Source organism: Antechinus flavipes, chromosome 2 (genome assembly GCF_016432865.1).
Source record: "Antechinus flavipes isolate AdamAnt ecotype Samford, QLD, Australia chromosome 2, AdamAnt_v2, whole genome shotgun sequence".
Lineage (NCBI taxonomy): Eukaryota > Metazoa > Chordata > Mammalia > Dasyuromorphia > Dasyuridae > Antechinus > Antechinus flavipes.
In genome coordinates, this window is record NC_067399.1 from 439318436 (window position 1) to 439337422 (window position 18987).

The 18987-nt window shown below is 33.9% G+C and overlaps 1 protein-coding gene across 3 annotated transcripts in view; it reads right to left on the reverse strand.

Moving 5' to 3' along the window:
* The window catches only part of PIGU (phosphatidylinositol glycan anchor biosynthesis class U), a 125660-nt gene that overhangs the window by 29698 nt on the left and 76975 nt on the right, over positions 1-18987 (reverse strand). For all 3 annotated transcript variants that reach the window (XM_051979158.1, XM_051979159.1, XM_051979157.1), the window contains 2 exons: positions 16004-16101; positions 13855-14009 (listed from right to left, as the gene is read on the reverse strand). In XM_051979158.1, coding sequence (XP_051835118.1) covers positions 13855-14009; positions 16004-16101 — 253 coding nt within the window. The remainder of the gene's footprint in view (positions 1-13854; positions 14010-16003; positions 16102-18987) is intronic.

Below are 18987 nucleotides of genomic sequence, written 5' to 3' on the forward strand. Positions count from 1 at the left end.
TTTTGCCTGATTATTTAGATTTGTTACAAAGGTTTTGTTTTCTTTTTCCTTTTCTTTTTTTTTTTTTTTTTTTTTTTTGGAGAAGAGAGGATGGTAATAGGAAGAGAAAATAAATGTTTAATAATTGAAAAAAAAGTAAAATAAAAGTTATGAAAAATGCTTGGAAAAAAAAACTTGGCCAGAAAATGCAGTACCTGAGGGATTAAACTTTAAAATGTAAGGTAGAGAGGGAAGCTCACAGAACTGTTATGATATTAACTCAATGGATGGAATACAATATTTGGAATTAGGAAGATATGAAATAAAATTCTACCTCTGACTCCTATTAGCTATATGACTATCAGCAAATAATTTACTTTCTTTGAGCCTCAGTTTCCTCATCCATAAAAGGAAAAATAATACTTGCCTTGCCTTCTAAAAATGGTTGCTATAAAGTTCAAATGAAATATTTATAAAAGCATTCTGAAAAATTCAAAGTACAATATAGATATTTATAATTATCATCATTAAGATTTTGATGGTTTATGTTTTTGCCTGCTGAAGTGGGATGATATCGTGGAAAGAAAAATGGACTTAAAGATAAGAATGATCAATATTTGAATTTTGCCTCAGATGCTTAGTTTTTGTATGACCATGATGAAGAAATCACTTAATGTTACTAATCATCAAATTCTTCCCCAGTAAAAATATTAGGACATATTTCCCAGGATTGTTTCAAAGGCTCAAAATGAAGTAATAGTTTTATCTAATTTCTAAGATTTTAAGGTGCTAATAAAAGTCATGAATTTACTTTTTTCTTTAAAAAATTTCTTTCCTATATGGGACAGTTCTCTGAAACGGGAGAAGAGAAAGAGAAAACAAGAAAATTTAGACAAATGTATGAAGAAAAGATACACCAAAAAAAACACAGAACTTTTAAGTATACAAAATACCAAGTACAGAATTGTCTTTCTACTAGGAAAGGGAAGGAAAGTGCTGGAAAAATTATGTTTTAAATTAGGAAGAACAAAGTTTTTTCTTTAATTAGAAGGGCTTCAAAAAGAAAATAAAGAAGGAAAAGATTCTAAATAGGCAAAGGAGAAAACCTAGACTCTTAACAGTTTGGTAGATATAATTCAATTCAATTCAAGGCATGATACCAGGCAGGTACTAGGAATTCAAAAACAAAATGAAGAAGTCCCTACTCTCAGGAAGCTTACATTCTCCTGGGAGATATAACAAGAAGAGGCAAGATTTGTACAAGGTAAATTTGGGAGAAAGAGAATACTACCAACTGAACTCATCAAGTAAGGCTTCATGGACATTAAATTGGAGCTAAGTCTTTAAATTTTGAGAGAGAGAGAGAGAGAGCAGTGAGGGAACAGAACTGAGGAGGAAACATATCCTAAAAAAAAGGGGCATATTTTTTTTTTACAAATACATAGCAACACAAGATACCATGATAAGTTCAGGAAATGCCAATTTGGGTGGAAGATTGAATGAAAAAAAAAAAGGGAATTAAGGCTGGAAAGCTGAAAGAAGGGAGAGGGAGTGCCAGATCAAGGAGGGCTTAAAAAAGTTTGTATTTTATCCTTACGCAATGAAGAGCCATTGAAGATTTTTCAGCAGAGGAACAACATGGTCAGACTTTGTCAGGAAATTTATTTCTGTCGTAGTGTGAAGGATGGTTAGGAAAGTGTAGATTTAGGGAGACTAATTATGAGGCTATGACAATAGTCCAGGCAAGAAATGGTAAGGCCTAATCTGGGATGATAGCAATATGAATAAAGAGGAGGAACAGATGCAGAAGAAGCTGTAGTTAGAATTGTTGAGGTGTGGCATCTTAAATGGCTAGGGAAGTAAAGCAGAGAGGATAGCTGAAGAGGATTTTGAAGTTACAAAATGACTGAAAAGATGAGAAGTCCTTGACAGAAAATAGATGGAGGGACAGGCCTAATGTTAAGAATGTGGCTTTAATTTTAGGAACCTTGAGTTTGAGAAGTAAAGAACATACAGATAGGGATGTGCAACAGTTAGTTGATGATGCAGAACTGGAGTTCAAGAGAACAACTAGAACTAGAAAAACAGTTTAAGAGTCAACTGAAGTTAATACTTAAACCCATGGGAACAGATTAGATAACTAAGGTAGAAAACAGAAAGAGAACATAAATAAGTCCCACAGCAGAGCCTTGAAGGATACCTACACCAAGGAAATCGAAGGAAAAAAACTAAGAAGTAACTATCAAACAGGTAGGAAGAGAACCAAGAGAAATTCGTGTCCCAAAAGTCAGAGGACAATGCAATATACAAGAAAAGGAGAAGGTCCATTAATAGTAGTATCAAAAACAGTAGAGACGTGAAAGAGAATGAGGATTAAGAAAAGGTCACCAATTTTAGCATTTCAGAAATAAACGTTGAGAACAGTTTCAGATGAGTAATAGGATTGGAAACCAGACTGCAAAGTGAGGTAAAAAGCAGTGGATGATGAAGTTAAGGTAGTAAAGATAAACAATTCTTTCTTTGATCATGGATTTAAAGCTTAAATGGACATTAAAGGTCATCTAATACTGTTTCCTTATATATTCCTTAGCTTAGAAAGCTTAAACAACTTGTACAAGATTACACAACAGCTTGCCACAAAGTGGCAGAGCTATGATTTAAGTCCTTTGACTTAGAAATTCAGCATTCTTTCCACAATGCTCTATTAGCACGGTACAATTTCACAGTAAAACACAGGAAAAATATTAAGATAATAGCTTGAGAAAGAAAGGTAAAGTCAAAGTTTTGGGGGTTTTTTTTTCGGTTGAGGCAATTGGGTTAAGTGACTTGCCCAAGGTCACACAGATAGGAAGTGTTAAATATCTTGAGGTCAGATTTGAACTTGAGTCCTCCTGACTTCAGGGCTGTAGTCAAAGTTTTTTTTTTTTTTTTTTTTTTTTTTTTTTAAAGGATAGAAGATACCTTCTTTATAAGTAGCAAGGGGGAAAATCAATAATATGGAGAGACTGAAATAAGAATGAAGGAATAAGCAATGTGATAAATTCCTGAAAGGAAGGTCAGGAAGAGATGGGATTCAGAAAGAGGCCTCAGACATGGCAAGAGAAAAGAACATTTCTCTCTCAGAGACAAATACAAAGGAGAGGAGGATGAATTCTGAGACATGGAGTAAAATAATGAGGGACTTATGTAGATGGCCTTTCTCAATAATTTAGGGGATGAAATTATATCTTGAGAGGGAAGAGAAGACTAGAGAGGCACTGAAGGTTTGAAGAGGAAAGAAAAGTTTCCCAACAATTTCTAAGGGGAATGTGTAGTCAACTGTAAAAGAAAAAAAAAGTTTTGCCAGGCAGTAATGGAATCTCAGGGGAAATTAGATGAATTGAAATTGTAGTGATCCAGTTATGATGATGTTGTGACTTCCCTCCAGTAGCATTCAGCACCTTAAAAGTATAAACAGAAAAGGTAGATGGGACAGAGGGCCAGGGGTGGTGGAAGCAGAATGACTTGGCACTAAAAATTGGGAGGATATGAATGGCAGTAGAAAAAGGGAGTCAAAAGTGGGCAACCACATACAAATGAAGTGATAACCTCAATTGCCTCCCCCACCCCCAAAAAGGCAATACCATACCCATTTCCATTAAAAACATTAGAGAGCATAGGGATAAATGGCGCTTTCCTTAAAATGATAAGTGGTACCTATCTAAAACTATCAGCAAGCATTATATGTAATGGGGATAAGCTAGAAGCATTCCCAATAAGATCAGGAGTAAAATCAGGAGGCCCATCATTATTACTTATATTCGAAATATTAGCTTTAGCAATAAGAAAAGAAAAAGAAATTTGAAGGAATTAAGATAGGCAATGAGGAAATAAAACTCATTTTTAATAGATGATATACTTAGAGAATCCTAGAGAATCTTTTAAAAAATTATTTGAAATAATTAACATTAGCAAAATCATAGTATATAAAATAAAACAACACAAATCATCAACATTTCTATTTATTACCGCAAGAGATAGAGAAATTTCATTTAAAATAACTATAGTCAATATAAAATATTTGAGAGTCTACAGGACAAGACAATGCCAGGAATTATATGAACAAAAATATAAACTAAAGGATAAATACCATAAGCAAATTAGGAAAACAAGGAATAGTTTGTTTTTCAGATCTATGGAAAAGAGAAGAATTTATGATCAAATAAAAATTAAAAGAACATTAAGAAATGCACAATGGATAATTTTGATTACATTAAATTTAAAAAGTTTTATACAAACAACCCCAACACAACCAATATTAGAAGGAAAGCAGAAAAGAAAACATTTTTATGACAAATGTTTCTGATAAAGGCCTCATTTCTCAAACATATAGAGAACTGAGTCAAATTTATAAGAATACAAGTCATTTCCCAATTGACAAATAGTCAAAGACAATAAACAGGCAATTTTCAGGTGAAGGAATTAAAGTTATTTATAGCCTAATGCTCTAAATCACCACTGATTTTAGAGAAATACAAATCCCATCTCATACCTATCAGATTGGCTAATATGACATAAAAGGGAAATATAAATATTAGAGAAGATGTGGGGAAATTGGGACAGTAATGGATTGCTGGGGGAGTTGTGAAGTGATCCGACAATTCTAGAGAGCAATTTGCAATTATGTTTGCCCACAGGACAACCAAATTGTGCATACCTTTTGATACAGAAATACCATTATTAGGCCTGTATCTTAAAGAGATCATAAAAAAGGGAAAAGGACCTACATATACAAAAACATCTATGGCAACTATAATGGCAAAGAATTAGAAATTGAGGAAATTTCCAGCCATCAAGGAATGGCTGAACAACTTGTGGCATATGAATAGAATGAAATGCTGTTGTTTGATAAGAAATGATGAGTAGGAAGATTTCAGAAAAACCTGGATTTATATGAACTGAGGTTGAGTGAAGTAAATAGAACCAGGAAAACACTGTACACAGTACAACATTGTGTGATGATCAATTTTGAAAAATTTTGCTCTTTTCAGCAACACAATGATTTAAGACAATTCCAAAAAACTCATATTGGAAAATACTATCCACATTCAGAGGAAGAACTATAAAGTATGAATGAAGATCAAGGCATACGATTTTCACTTTTTTTTTTTTCATGTTTTTTTTTTTTTTTTGTTCTGTTTCTTCTTTTACAATATTTCTAAAGTGGTAATGTTTATATAACTGATCATGTATAACCTATATCAGAGTACTTGTCTTGGGGAGAGAGAAAAAGAGGAAGGAAGAAAAATGGAACCCAAAATCTCATAAAAAAATAAATGTGGAAAACTATCTTTACATTTAATTGAAAAAAAAAAAGAAAAATATTTAAACTCATTAATAATAAGAAAAGAATTCATACTTAAACAACATAGGCATGTCATACCCCAAACCCATAAATAAGATAAGAATAATTAGAACTAACAAAATCTAATTCTGATGAAGTTGTAAAACAGCAAATACAAGTATTCAGTATAACTGCCTATTAGTAAAGCATTTTAGAAAAGCAATATATATATGCAGTAAATGTTACAAAATTACCTATCACTACTCAACAATTCTATTAAAAATATATCATGATAGCATGAAAAATGTTTCTCTTTATATTTTAAGTAGTTTAACACAGTCATCAAAAATGATGATTTTTGTAAGCTGTCATTTAAAGTAATTAGTGAAATTATATAACTTATATTTTTTATATGTTTTATATTTTAAAGTGATATTCTCTTTATTGTTTATTACATATGCTTAAAACAAAGTGTTTGTATGCATATGATTGTGTATCGATTTAAATCCTTGAATAAATAATCTTTTTTTTTTTTAAGCATATCATGAAATGTAATGGAATATTATTGTTCTATAAGAAATGATTCCCAGGCTGATTTCAGGAAAGCCTGGAAATACCAATATGAACTGATGCTGAGTGAACTGGTGCTGGAACAGAACCAGAACATTGTATATAGTAACAGCAAGATTATGTGATGATCAATTATGATAGACTTGGCTCTTCTCAGCAATTCAGTGATTCAAGATAATTTCAATAAACTTGTGATAAAAAATACCACACACATTCAGGGAGAACTATGGAGACTGAATGTGGATCAGAGAATAATACTTTCATCTTTTCTGTTTATTTGCTTTTTCTTTCTTGTATTTTTTCCCCCTTTGGTATGAGTTGTCTCATACAACCTGACAAATAAGTAAATATGTTTAAAAGGATTGTACATGTATGACCTTTAATAGATTACTTGCTATATTGGGAAAGGAGAAGAAAGGGAAGGAGGGAGGGAAAAAAAAAATATGGAGCACAAGATCTTATAAAATTGAATGCTGAAAACTATCTTTGCATGTATTTGGAAAAATAAAATACTACTGAGGAAAAAAATAATCATGAGAGTATTTCAAAATAGGAATCATTTTATAAATCTTACTTACATTGCAATATTGGAACTAGAAGCCACAAAACAACCAAAACACCCAGCAATAGGGAAACAGCTAAATATTTTTTTTTATTAAAGCCTTTTATTTTCAAAACATATGCATGGATAATTTTTCAACATCAATCCTTGCACAGCCTTGTGTTCCAAATTTTCCACTCTTTCTCCCCACCCCTTCCTCTAGATGGCAAATAATACAATATATGTTATAAATGTTACAATATGTTAAATCCAATATATGTTAATGTATTTGTATAATTATCTTGCCACACAAGAAAGATCAGACCAAAAAGGAAAGATGAATAAGAAAACAAAATGCAAATGAACAATAATGAAAAGAGTGAGAATGTTATGCTCCATACTCCGTTCCCTCAGTCCTCTCTCTGAGTATAGATGGTTCTCTCTTCATCACAAGATCACTGAAACTGGCCTCAATCATCTCACTGTTGGAAAGAGTCATATCCATTAGAATTAATCATTGTATAATATCATTGTTGCCATCTACAATGATCTCCTGGTTCTGTTTATTTCACTTAGCATCAGTTCATGTAAGTAATAAATAGTTATATAAAAATGTAATGCTTCCCTTCTAATCTTGTTTGCATTAGTTTTGTTTGTACAAAGCCTTTTTAATTTGATGTAATCAAAATTTTCTATTTTGTGATCAGTAATGGTTTCTAGTTCATCTTTGGTCACAAATTTCTTTCTCCTCCACAAGTCTGAGAGATAAACTATCCTATGTTCCTCTAATTTATTTATAATCTCGTTCTTTATGCCTAGGTCATGGACCCATTTTGATCTTATCTTGGTATATGGTGTTAAGTGTGGGTCCATGCCTAATTTCTGCCATACTAACTTCCAATTATCCCAGCAGTTTTTATCAAATAATGAATTCTTATCCCAGAAGTTGGGCTTTGGGTTTGTCAAACACTAGATTGCTATAGTTGACTATTCTGTCTTGTGAACCTAACCTTTTCCACTGATCCACTAATCTATTTTTTAGCCAATACCAAATGGTTTTGGTGACTGCTGCTTTATAATATAATTTTAGATCAGGTACAGCTAGGCCACCTTCATTTGATTTTTTTTTTTCATTAATTCCATTGAGATTCTCGACTTTTTATTGTTCCATATGAATTTTGTTGTTATTTTTTCTAGATCATTAAAATATTTTCTTGGAAGTCTGATTGGTATAGCGCTAAATAAATAGATTAGTTTAGGGAGTATTGTCATCTTTATTATGTTCACTCGGCCGATCCAAGAGCACTTAATATTTTTCCAATTATTCAAGTCTGACTTTATTTGTGTGGAGACTTTTTTATAATTTTGCTCATATAATTCCTGACTTTCCTTTGGTAGATAGATCCCCAAATATTTTATGGTATCAACAGTTATTCTGAATGTAATTTCTCTTTGTATCTCTTGCTGTTGGGTTTTGTTGGTGATGTACAAAAATGCTGAGGATTTATGGGGATTTATTTTGTAGCCAGCTACTTTGCTAAAATTATGAATTATTTCTAATAGCTTTTTAGTAGAATCTCTGGGGTTCTCTAGGTATACCATCATATCATCTGCAAAGAGTGATAGTTTGGTTTCCTCATTGCCTACTCTAATTTCTTTAATATCTTTCTCGACTCTTATTGCCAAGGCTAGTGTTTCTAATACGATATTAAATAATAATGGTGATAGTGGGCAACCTTGCTTCACTCCAGATCTTACTGGGAAAGGTTCCAGTTTTTCCCCATTGCATATGATGCTTACTGATGGTTTTAAATATATGCTCCTGACTATTTTAAGGAAAAGTCCATTTATTCCTAGGCTCTCAAGTGTTTTTATTAGGAATGGATGTTGGATTTTATCAAATGCTTTTTCTGCATCTATTGAGATGATCATATGGTTTTTGTTCATTTGGTTATTGATATAGTCAATTATGCTAATAGTTTTCCTAATATTGAACCAGCCCTGCATTCCTGGTATAAATCCTACTTGGTCATAGTGTATTATCCTGGGGATGATTTTCTGTAATCTTTTTGCTAATATTTTATTTAAGATTTTAGCATCAATATTCATTAGGGAGATTGGTCTATAATTTTCTTTCTCTGTTTTCAGCCTACCTGGTTTAGGTATCAGTACCATGTCTGTGTCATAAAAGGAGTTTGGTAGGACTCCTTCAATCCCTATTTTTTCAAATAGTTTATTTAGCATTGGAGTTAATTGTTCTTTAAATGTTTGGTAGAATTCACATGTAAATCCATCTGGTCCTGGGGATTTTTTCTTAGGGAGTTGATTGATAGTTTGTTCTATTTCTTTTTCTGAGATGGGACTGTTTAGGATATTTACTTCTTCCTCTGTTAGTTTGGGCAAGCTATATTTTTGGAGGTATTCTTCTATTTCATTTAAGTTGTCGAATTTATTGGCATAAAGTTGGGCAAAGTAACTCCTAATTATTGCTCTAATTTCCTCTTCGTTAGTGGTGAGTTCTCCCTTTTCATTTTTAAGACTAACAATTTGATTTTCCTCTTTCCTTTTTTTAATCAGATTTACTAAGGGTTTGTCTATTTTGTTGGTTTTTTCATAGAACCAACTCTTAGTTTTATTAATTAATTCAATAGTTTTTTTACTTTCAATTTTATTGATCTCTCCTTTTATTTTTAGAATTTCAAGTTTAGTGTTTGACTGGGGGTTTTTAATTTGTTCCTTTTCTAGCATTTTTAGTTGCAAGCCCAATTCATTGACCTTCTCTTTCTCTATTTTATACAAATAGGCCTCTAGAGATATGAAATTTCCCCTTATTACCGCTTTGGCTGCATCCCATACATTTTGGTATGATGTCTCATTATTATCGTTTTCTTGGGTGAAGTTATTAATTATGTCTATGATTTGCTGTTTCACCCAATCATTCTTTAGTATGAGATTATTTAGTTTCCAATTATTTTTTGGTCTACTTCCCCCTGGCTTTTTGTTGAATGTAATTTTCATTGCATCGTGGTCTGAAAAGGATGCATTTACTATTTCTGCCTTACTGCATTTGAGTTTGAGGTTTTTATGTCCTAATATATGGTCAATTTTTGTATAGATTCCATGAACTGCTGAAAAGAAAGTGTATTCCTTTCTGTCTCCATTACATTTTCTCCAGAGATCTATCATATCTAACTTTTCTAGTATTCTATTTACCTCTTTGACTTCTTTCTTATTTATTTTGTGGTTTGATTTATCTAATTCTGAGAGTGCAAGGTTAAGATCTCCCACTATTATAGTTTTACTGTCTATTTCTTCTTGCAGCTCTCTTAATTTCTCTTTTAAGAATTTAGATGCTACACCACTTGGTGCATATATGTTTAATATAGATAGTGCTTCATTATCCATGCTACCCTTTAGCAAGATATAGTGCCCTTCCTTATCTCTTTTAATTAGATCAATTTTTGCTTTAGCTTGATCTGAGATCAGGATGGCTACCCCTGCTTTTTTGACTTCACCTGAAGCATAGTAGATTTTGCTTCAACCTTTTACCTTTAACCTGCATGTATCTCCCCGCTTCAGGTGTGTTTCCTGTAAACAACATATTGTAGGATTCTGGCTTTTAATCCATTCTGCTAACTGCTTCCTCTTTATGGGGGAGTTTACGCCGTTCACATTTATGGTTAGAATGACCAATTCTGTATTATTTGCCATCTTGTTAACCCCGGTTTATGCTTTTCTTCCTTTTTTCCCCTTTACCCCCCTTCCCAGTATTAAGCTTGTGAGCACCACTTGCTTCTCACAGCCCTCCCTTTTTAGTATCCCTCCCCCCGCCTTAGAGTTCCTCCCCCATCTTACCCCTTTCCCTCCCAGTTTCTGTATTCCCTTCCGCTTAGCTTATTCCTTCCCTTTTCACTTTTCCCTTCTCACTTTTCAATGAGGTGGGAGAAGTTTCACCATAGATTGAATATGTTTTCTCTTAAAGCCAATTCTGAAGGCAGTAAGATACCCACTATATTCATCCCCCTCCATTCTTTCTCTCAGATATAATAGGTTTCCTATGCCTCTTCATGAGATGTACTACCCCCACTTTACCCTTTTTCTGGTACAATGTCCTTTCCACATCAGTTTCTAGAACAAGATATACATGTATTCTTTATACATCTTTATAGCCGAAATATAGTTCCCAAGATTAATCTTTACCTTTTTAGATTTCTCTTGAGTTCTATATTTGTAGATCAAACTTTTTGTTAAGTTCTGGCTTTTTCATCAAAAATAGGTGAAATTCGCTTACTTCGTTGAATGTCCATCTTCTTCCCTGGAAAAAGATGCTCATTCTAGCTGGGTAAGTTATTTTTGGTTGCATACCAAGTTCCTTAGCCTTTCGGAATATCATATTCCAGGCCCTTCGATCTTTTAATGTGGATGCTGCCAGATCCTGGGTGATCCTTATTGTGGCTCCTTGATACTTGAATTGGGTTTTTCTAGCCGCTTGCAATATTTTTTCCTTCGTCTGAGGGTTCTGGCATTTGGCCACTATATTCCTTGGTGTTTTGATTTTAGGATCCCTTTCAGTGGGTGATCGATGAATTCTTTCAATGTCTATTTTATCCTCTGTTCCTATGACTTCTGGGCAGTTCTCTTTGATAATTTCCTGGAAAATAGTGTCCAGGCTCTTTTTTTCATCATGCTTTTCTGGGAGTCCAATGATTCTCAGATTGTCTCTCCTGATTCTGTTTTCCAGGTCTGTTGTCTTCCCCAGAAGGTATTTCACATTCTTTTCCATTGTTTGATTTTTTTGGATTTGCTTGACTGATTCTTCTTGTCTCCTCGAGTCATTCAATTCCAATTGTTCAATTCTGATTTTCAGTGAAGTATTTTCTTCACTCACTCTTTTAAAATCTTTTTCTAATTGTCCAATTGAGTTCTTTTGTTCTGTGGAATTTGTTTCCATTTCGCCTATTTTGTTTTTTAGAGAGCTATTTTCTGTTTCCAGTTCACCAATCCTATTTTTCAAGGATTTTATTTCTTTATCCACTCTCTCTTTAACTGACTTCTCCAGGCTCTTTTGCCAAGCCTCCCTCTCCTTTTCCCATTTTTCTTCTAGCTCCCTTGTGAGAGCCTTTTTAATTTCCTCCATGAGATTCATCTGTGCTGAGGAACAGATGATCTCCTCCTTTCGGGATTCACCTGGAGACTGTCTGTTTTTAGTCTCCTCAGGATTTAGAGTCTGCTCTCTATCTGTATAGAAGCTGTCAAGGGTTAAAGTCCTCTTCAGTTTCTTGCTCATTCTGTCTAAAATCAAAGACAAACTAGCAAAGAAAAAAAGAAAAAACTGGAGTCTTTCTTTGGGGGAGGGGCTGGGTGGTGTTACCGAGCTTCCTCTACAGACTGCAGGGGGGGGGGGGGGGGAGGGAGGCGGGGCAGCAGTGAGGCACTAGCCCGACTGTGCTGCGCCTGCGCTTTGAGATCCCAGAGCGTGCTGAGTCACTGTGGGGGGAGGGGGGGGGCGTCCAGGTCCCGAGAGACTCCAGCTGTTTGGGGTTGTATTCTTCACCCCCGGTGTTTTTAGCTTCTCTGCTGGGCTGCTGACTTGCTGCCAGGGCAAAGTATCCAGTCCTGTAGCAAAGCTCCCCCCGCAGAGCCGGCTGCAATCACTCCCCACCCCCTCTCCAGTCTGCTCCCGTGCTCTCACTGCCACTGCCCGCCGCCTGCGCCCGATCTAAAACCTTTCCAGCCCTCCAGTAAAAACAGACCTTTCTTGGCGAATCTCAAGGATGGCTTCTCTTGGTAACTATTTGTGGGGTTTTTTTTCAGTCAAGCATTAATTTAGAGGCTTGTAATGAAATGGATAGTGAGAGAAAACACGGAGCTACACAGCTGTATGCCTCCTCTCCACCATCTTAACCGGAAGTCCCACCATATAAATTTTAAATGGAAACTAACAAAGTGATAAAAGTTGAAAAGGAATGACAGGTTATATTTTATGCATTGATTTCATGTAAATAGTTTCAAAGCAAACTTGCTCATCTGGAATGATGGTTGTTTAATATTAAGTTTATAGTTGTTATTTTTTTAAATCATAGACAACTTGGAGAAGAATTCCAAGTCAGAATAATACTGACCCAATTTCCCAAAAGGAAAGAGAATGTTATCTTCAAATTTTAAACTGATGAGCCTCATTCTGACTCCTGCAAAGGTTTTAGACTACATTTATTAAGCAGATGGCTTGTGAGCATTTGGAAGGGTCAAAAGTATTTACATAGAATTGCTACAGCTTCAAGTAGAGAATGCCATGCCAAACTCAACTCATTTTCTTTTTAACAAGGTAACAATATTGGAGATTTAGAGGGCAATAGTGTATACAGAGTAAACGTGGATTTCATAAAAATATTAGACAAAAATGTCTCGTGATACTCTTGAGGATAAGATGAAGAAATACGGTTTTTATGACAGAAGAGTTTGGTGAATTTGGAACTGGTTGAATGAAGAAACTCAAAAGGTAATCTTAAATGTCTCAATTTGGTCAAATAGAAGGGACATCCTCATTTTTATCAATGACCCAAAAAGACCCCCACAATCTAGAACTAGGAGATATTTAAATAGAGGTAAAGCAGAATTCCTGCAATCCATTAAAAAAAAAAAAACACTCAATTACAGTATGGGACAGGCTGTAGAGCACAAGCTTAATATGAGTTAAAAGTGTATAACAATTTCTCCTCTTCCTTCCTCCCCCAAAGTTAACATGATTCTAACAGGAAGAGGTCCTGGCATGAGGGAGTAGATCATAAACCAGATGTACTTGACCCTTGTCAGATGACAGCTAGAGTGCTGAGTTTAGTTCTAGGTACCACATATTAAGAAGGAAATTAGAAAACTCGAGAGCCTTCAGAGGAAGGCAATCAGAATGGTAAAGGGATGAAAGACCACTGTAATATGAGGATAACTGAACCAAATAGGAAGTAGTAGACTGTAGTGGAAAAAGAGCAAGATCTAGAATCAAAATACCTATAGGTTCCAGTCTTGGCTCTGTAACTGTGCAAGCAAAACCGCAAGCAAGTCATTTGATCTCTTTGTGAACCTCAGTTTCCACATATGTATTACAGGAATAATAATACTTACATTATTGTCTCACAAAGATCAAATGGGCAAACAAGGATCAGAAAAGCAAAATGAATAACAATTTTATAAAGGGTTTTGGAACCATAAGTTGCTATATAAATGTTGTTATTAGTTATTATTTCACTATAACATTAATACCTAATACTTATTTAAGTCAATTAGAGGTCCAGAGGTCTCTAGGAACGTCTTAAGAGACTATCTGCCCTCCATCATTGCTCTATAAAAGATATCTTCTTCATGTGGGCTGTCTCCTGTGATTCCTGTTAAGACAACTTGAGCCAATTAGCATTCAATTCATCTCAATGACTCCAGAATAACTTACATGAAGCCATAAACAGAAGGAATGAAATCCCAGGAGCTGAGGAGGAAGAATGAGAGGCAGATGATAACCACCAGACTTCCCACATACATCACAGTATATTGTCCTGCGAAGACCCAAAAGGCTTTGCTTTGCAGTTTCACAGGAAGGTACTGTCGCTAGGAGAGAGCACAAAGAACACAATTAGGAGAGACAAAGCCAGAATACACATCTCAGTTCTATCATCAAGTTGCATCCCGGCCTCACAAGCAAATAAGTTTGAAAAAAACAACCTATAAACGAAAAGACAAGATACCTTCTCATTGCACAACTCTGAATCACCACAGTGTGGACAAAGAGGGAATAAACACTGAACTGGGAGTCTTTTTAGTCCACATTTTGCCAATGATTAGCTATGTGACTTCTGGACAGTTATTAAAGTTGTTTCCTTTCTCTGAGTATAACTTTTCTCCATGAGTACAGTGAACTTAACTGTAAAGGATCAGCCCACCAAATTGTGAGGCCACGGATGCTAGTTTTCTACATGAAGTAAACTGGGTTTCCATTAGAAAATGTGAATGTTAGAAATATTTTTCCTATAAAATGTTAAATATATAAACATGTTTATATTTTTTAAAATGCAATGTATAATCCTTCCTTTCTATTAATAAGTAAACCACAAAAGAATCCCAATCTTAAATTCTGTTCACTATACTAAACTATCTTCCCCAAAATTAGGACAGTCTCTCTGTTTCCTTATTTTGAGAAGAAAAAGGTACAGATCTGGGTAGAAGTCTAATGAGGCTAAGCTTAGGTTTCAATTCCAAAGGTTTCAAGGCACAATTAATTTTCTCAAGGCAATGACATAGAATGTTTATAAAAGGACAATTGAGGGAAGAAGGAAAAGATAGAAAAGAGAAAAAAATCAATTTTATTAATTTAAAAAAATAAATACAATATTTTTTAAAGGATTATTTTTCTCCCCAATTACAGACTAGAAAAGTAATGTGATTCAAGAAGCTTAAAACTTCAAATGATCTTTATAACTAATGGTAGAGGCTACCAATATAATATCGGCAAAAATCTAACAATTATCCAGTACTTTACAAATAATCTCTCCTTCATGCACCGTTTGTCCCTTTGATGTGTGACTAGATTGTTTTCTTTTCCTAACTTTGGGCCTAAATATCTGAAATTTGTTAGACTTAAGAAAGCCCTTCATGATATTGTAATTAATATACCCACTCCTCATTTTATATAAGGCAAGAAAGTAAGAGCCTTAAAGTGGAAGTGGTTTTACCCAAGGTCACAAAACAAATCATCAGTAGAGGTAGGAGAACAAAGGTATTTTGAATTCCCACCCAAAATTTTGTTCTTTAAACTATTTTCTCCAAAGTTCTCCAAAGATTAGGATGAGTTTCCAGGAGTCAAAAGCACAGACTAAATAGTGCTGAGGGCTGTGAATGGATTTAAACTCTCCTGAGTGAATTTTAGAAAGTTCATCTTTATTTAACCATCATCATTATAAATATATATATATTTAACATATGTATATTATAATAAATATAAACATACATATATGTGCATATATTAACACTCACTATTACTAGAAATTATTTACACAAAGTTGAGTGCTCATTCCTTAATTCCTCAACATTCTAAATAATCAGATGTTATCCAACAATAATTATTATAATAGTTCAAATTTCCATATCACTTGTTTGCAAAGCACTTTCTTCACATATTTCTATAAGTCATGTAGAACAAATTTTATGAAAGAAGGAAAAAAAAAGGTTCAAATAGAGGGAGTGATTTGCCCAGGATAACCCAACCAGTAGGTGACAGAACAGGGGCTTAAATTCAGGTCTTCTGGCTCCATATTGATAATCTGCATCCTTACTGCTTGATTTTATGTGTACATAGCTGTTTGCATATAATCTTCCCCATCAGATTCAGGAGCTACTTGAGAGTTCTTAGTACAGTGCCTTGCACATAAGAATCTCTTAATAAATGCATGCTGATTTGACTCAGACTGGCTTTATATGACATACAGTATATGATCATAATCCTAGAAAAATTATGAGGAGCACCAAACTTTCCCAGAAGAACTTAAGCACAGACATTATTATACTTAAATTGAGCAATTATAACTTCTAGCCAGTCAAGAATTTACCTGGAGAAGATACAGCAGCCCTGGTACAAACAAGGTGATTGGATACAGAGACTGGTATGTTGCTAAGGCCAGAAAAATGGCACTAAGAAAGGCACTACCTGTGAGAAAAAAATAAATGTGGTGAATGATCCACCCTCACAAATTATGATTAGACTCAGTAATTATTTCTTAGCATGGAACTTCCCGTTATTGTTCAGATAATCATCTACCAAATAAATCGCTTTTTGTCAACAAGTAATTTTTCAAATATAGAGAGAATTAAAGTATTAGTATGGTTTCAGATACAAGAGAAAAAAAGATAAATCTATACTTGTCCCCATTAATAGTACACGATCACACAGGTACACTCCTTGTGAAACTTGTTAAAGGAAAATAAAATGTTGATAGTCCCATAAATTTCAACTCACTGATGTATGCTATTAACTTCTTATTGTTACATATTTAACAAAAAATAAGCAATCAAAATGAATAACAGATGCAGAAAACCTCTAGCATTTAGGAAGGCAGCGAAAAATGAATTAATGAGATGTAAGCTAAGAAAATGATTCTACTTTTTGCTCCTTTCTAGATTAGTTTGAAATTCTTTTTTTTCTTTCCCTCCCTCTCATGTAATTCAATCAATCAACAAGCACTTTTTAAAAAAAGTGTCAGGCACTATGCTAAACACAGAGAATATAAAGATAAAAATGGGAAGTCTGTGCTGTCAAGGTCCTTACAGTGAGACAGGTGAGATAACACATACATAAATCTGTCATATTCATAATCTGACATTTGACTGGTAAGGCAGATATACATATACTAATATAGAGATATGTTTATTTATACAAAATAAACAGAAGGTTAATTTAGAGGAGAGGGGAGAGCCCTGACAGTTGGTAGTGATCAGAAAAAGCTTCTTATATAAGCTAATCCCTGAGCAGAGTTTTGGAGGAAATAAGAAAGCCTAAGAAGGTGAGATAGGCACAAATTTATGCTGAGCAAAACAAGCAGAAGCAGGAATATATTGTATACAATAACAGCAAGAATGTGAGATATCAATTATGAAAACCTTGGTTCTTTTCAGTAGTACAGTAATCCAAAACAATCCCAAGAAGATTTTGGACAGAAAATGCCATCTGCATTCAGAACAAGACCTATGGAAACTGAATGTAAATCAACCCATGTTATGTTCACTTTTTTTTTTTCCTGTTTTTTTTTTTTCCTTTCCCATGGTTTTTCCCTTTTGCTCTGATTTTTCTCTCCCAATACGATGCACAAAACAATATGTATTAAAAATAAATTTAATAGAAAAAAATAAGATGAGATAGGTGTGTACTCCTAGCACAGGAAACGTCAATGCAAAGGCAAAGAGACAGGAGAGGGAATGCCATGCAAGCAGATTATCAAGACCAGTTTAACTAGTCTGTAGAGTACAGGAAGTAGCATAATATATAATAGCAAGTTGGAGTCAGGATGGGAATAACTTCAAAAGCTAACCAAAGAAATTTATGTTGGATCCTAGAGGCAACAGGGAGCTAATGGAGTTTACTGAGCAACAAAGTGACGTGATCACAACCATGTTTTAGGAAAATAATTTTGGTAACTGTATGGATGAATAGAGTAGGGAAGGAAGAAATTAAGAGGTAAATTGGAATAATACAGTTGCCAAGGAATGAAGTGATAAAGATCTACACTAGTGTGGTACCTAAATAAGCAGAGAGATGGGGAAGATGTGACATATGTTATGAAAGTAGTAATGATTAAGATTAACAAATAATTAGATATAAGGAATGAATAATAAGGAATCAGGGATAATGCCAAGGATATGAACCTGGGTGACTGGAAGGAGAGAAGTGCACTCAAAAGAAATGTGAAAATTCAAAAGAAGAATTTGGAGGGAAAGAACAAGAATTTAGTTTGACAGACCAGCAGTCTATAACAGTTTTTCTATCAAATTTTATTGAATAGTGTTTCCATTCGCCAGTGTTTTTTAACATGGGATTTTCAAACTAACTAACCATTCTGAGTTTTAATTCTATGTTCCTTTATGATTAATTTTCCTACTCTATTTTAGTACTGAAATAAGACAATAGATTCTTTTTTTCAATTGATCCAGTTTACAATTAATTGGTTTTGTCTTGTAAATGCATAAATCATTATTCCTTGTTTCTGAACTTAATTCAGAAGTAGTCTATAATGAATTAAGGTTAGAAATTCAATTCCCCTGTTAATTATTCTTTTATTCTTGTGTCAAGGAAATAAATCTATTACCCTTAAAAGATGCAAGTAGATACACCAGAATTTTGTCTCTAGTATCTTTACAAAACTAAGCTATCCTTCAATGATGTCTGTTTTGGTATCCAAAAAAGTCTAGTTTGCTATCTCTATCCTTGAAGATGTAGTTGAACTCAATGAACATTTTTTAGTCACAGGAAGGAAGGAAGGGAGTTGTTGCTAGCCCTCACATCCAATTTTCATCCATTCATATTTACTTCCAATTATGATGTTAGCCTTCCCATTTTCTACACTTTCCAAAACTATAAGAGAAATGTTCCCCTCATGCAGGATCTGAGATTCTATTTATTAGTAAATTCACACTTTAGTAATAAACTGAATGTACTCAGATTGTTATGTCTTAGTTTACCTTAATTTTAAGTGCAATAAGACCAAGGAATTTTCATAATTATTTAATGGTACATTTTAAGATTTGAGAGTGCTAGTCTCCCTTATCAGTTTTCATTTTTATAGTAATACTTCTGCCTCACTTTTTAATATAGGGATTTTATTACAGTTTAATCTAATTCTATTAAATAATCTAATAGCATTTTGACTGGCATCACATTAAATTGCAAGATTAGCTAGAACAATATTGCCATTTTTCCATTTATTTGTCATTGTCATGATGAATACTAGCCCTCCAATTATTTAATTATTCCTTGATTTCTCTCAATCATACAAGAATACAAATAAAAATAATGTGAAGATATCTTGATAAAGACCAAATA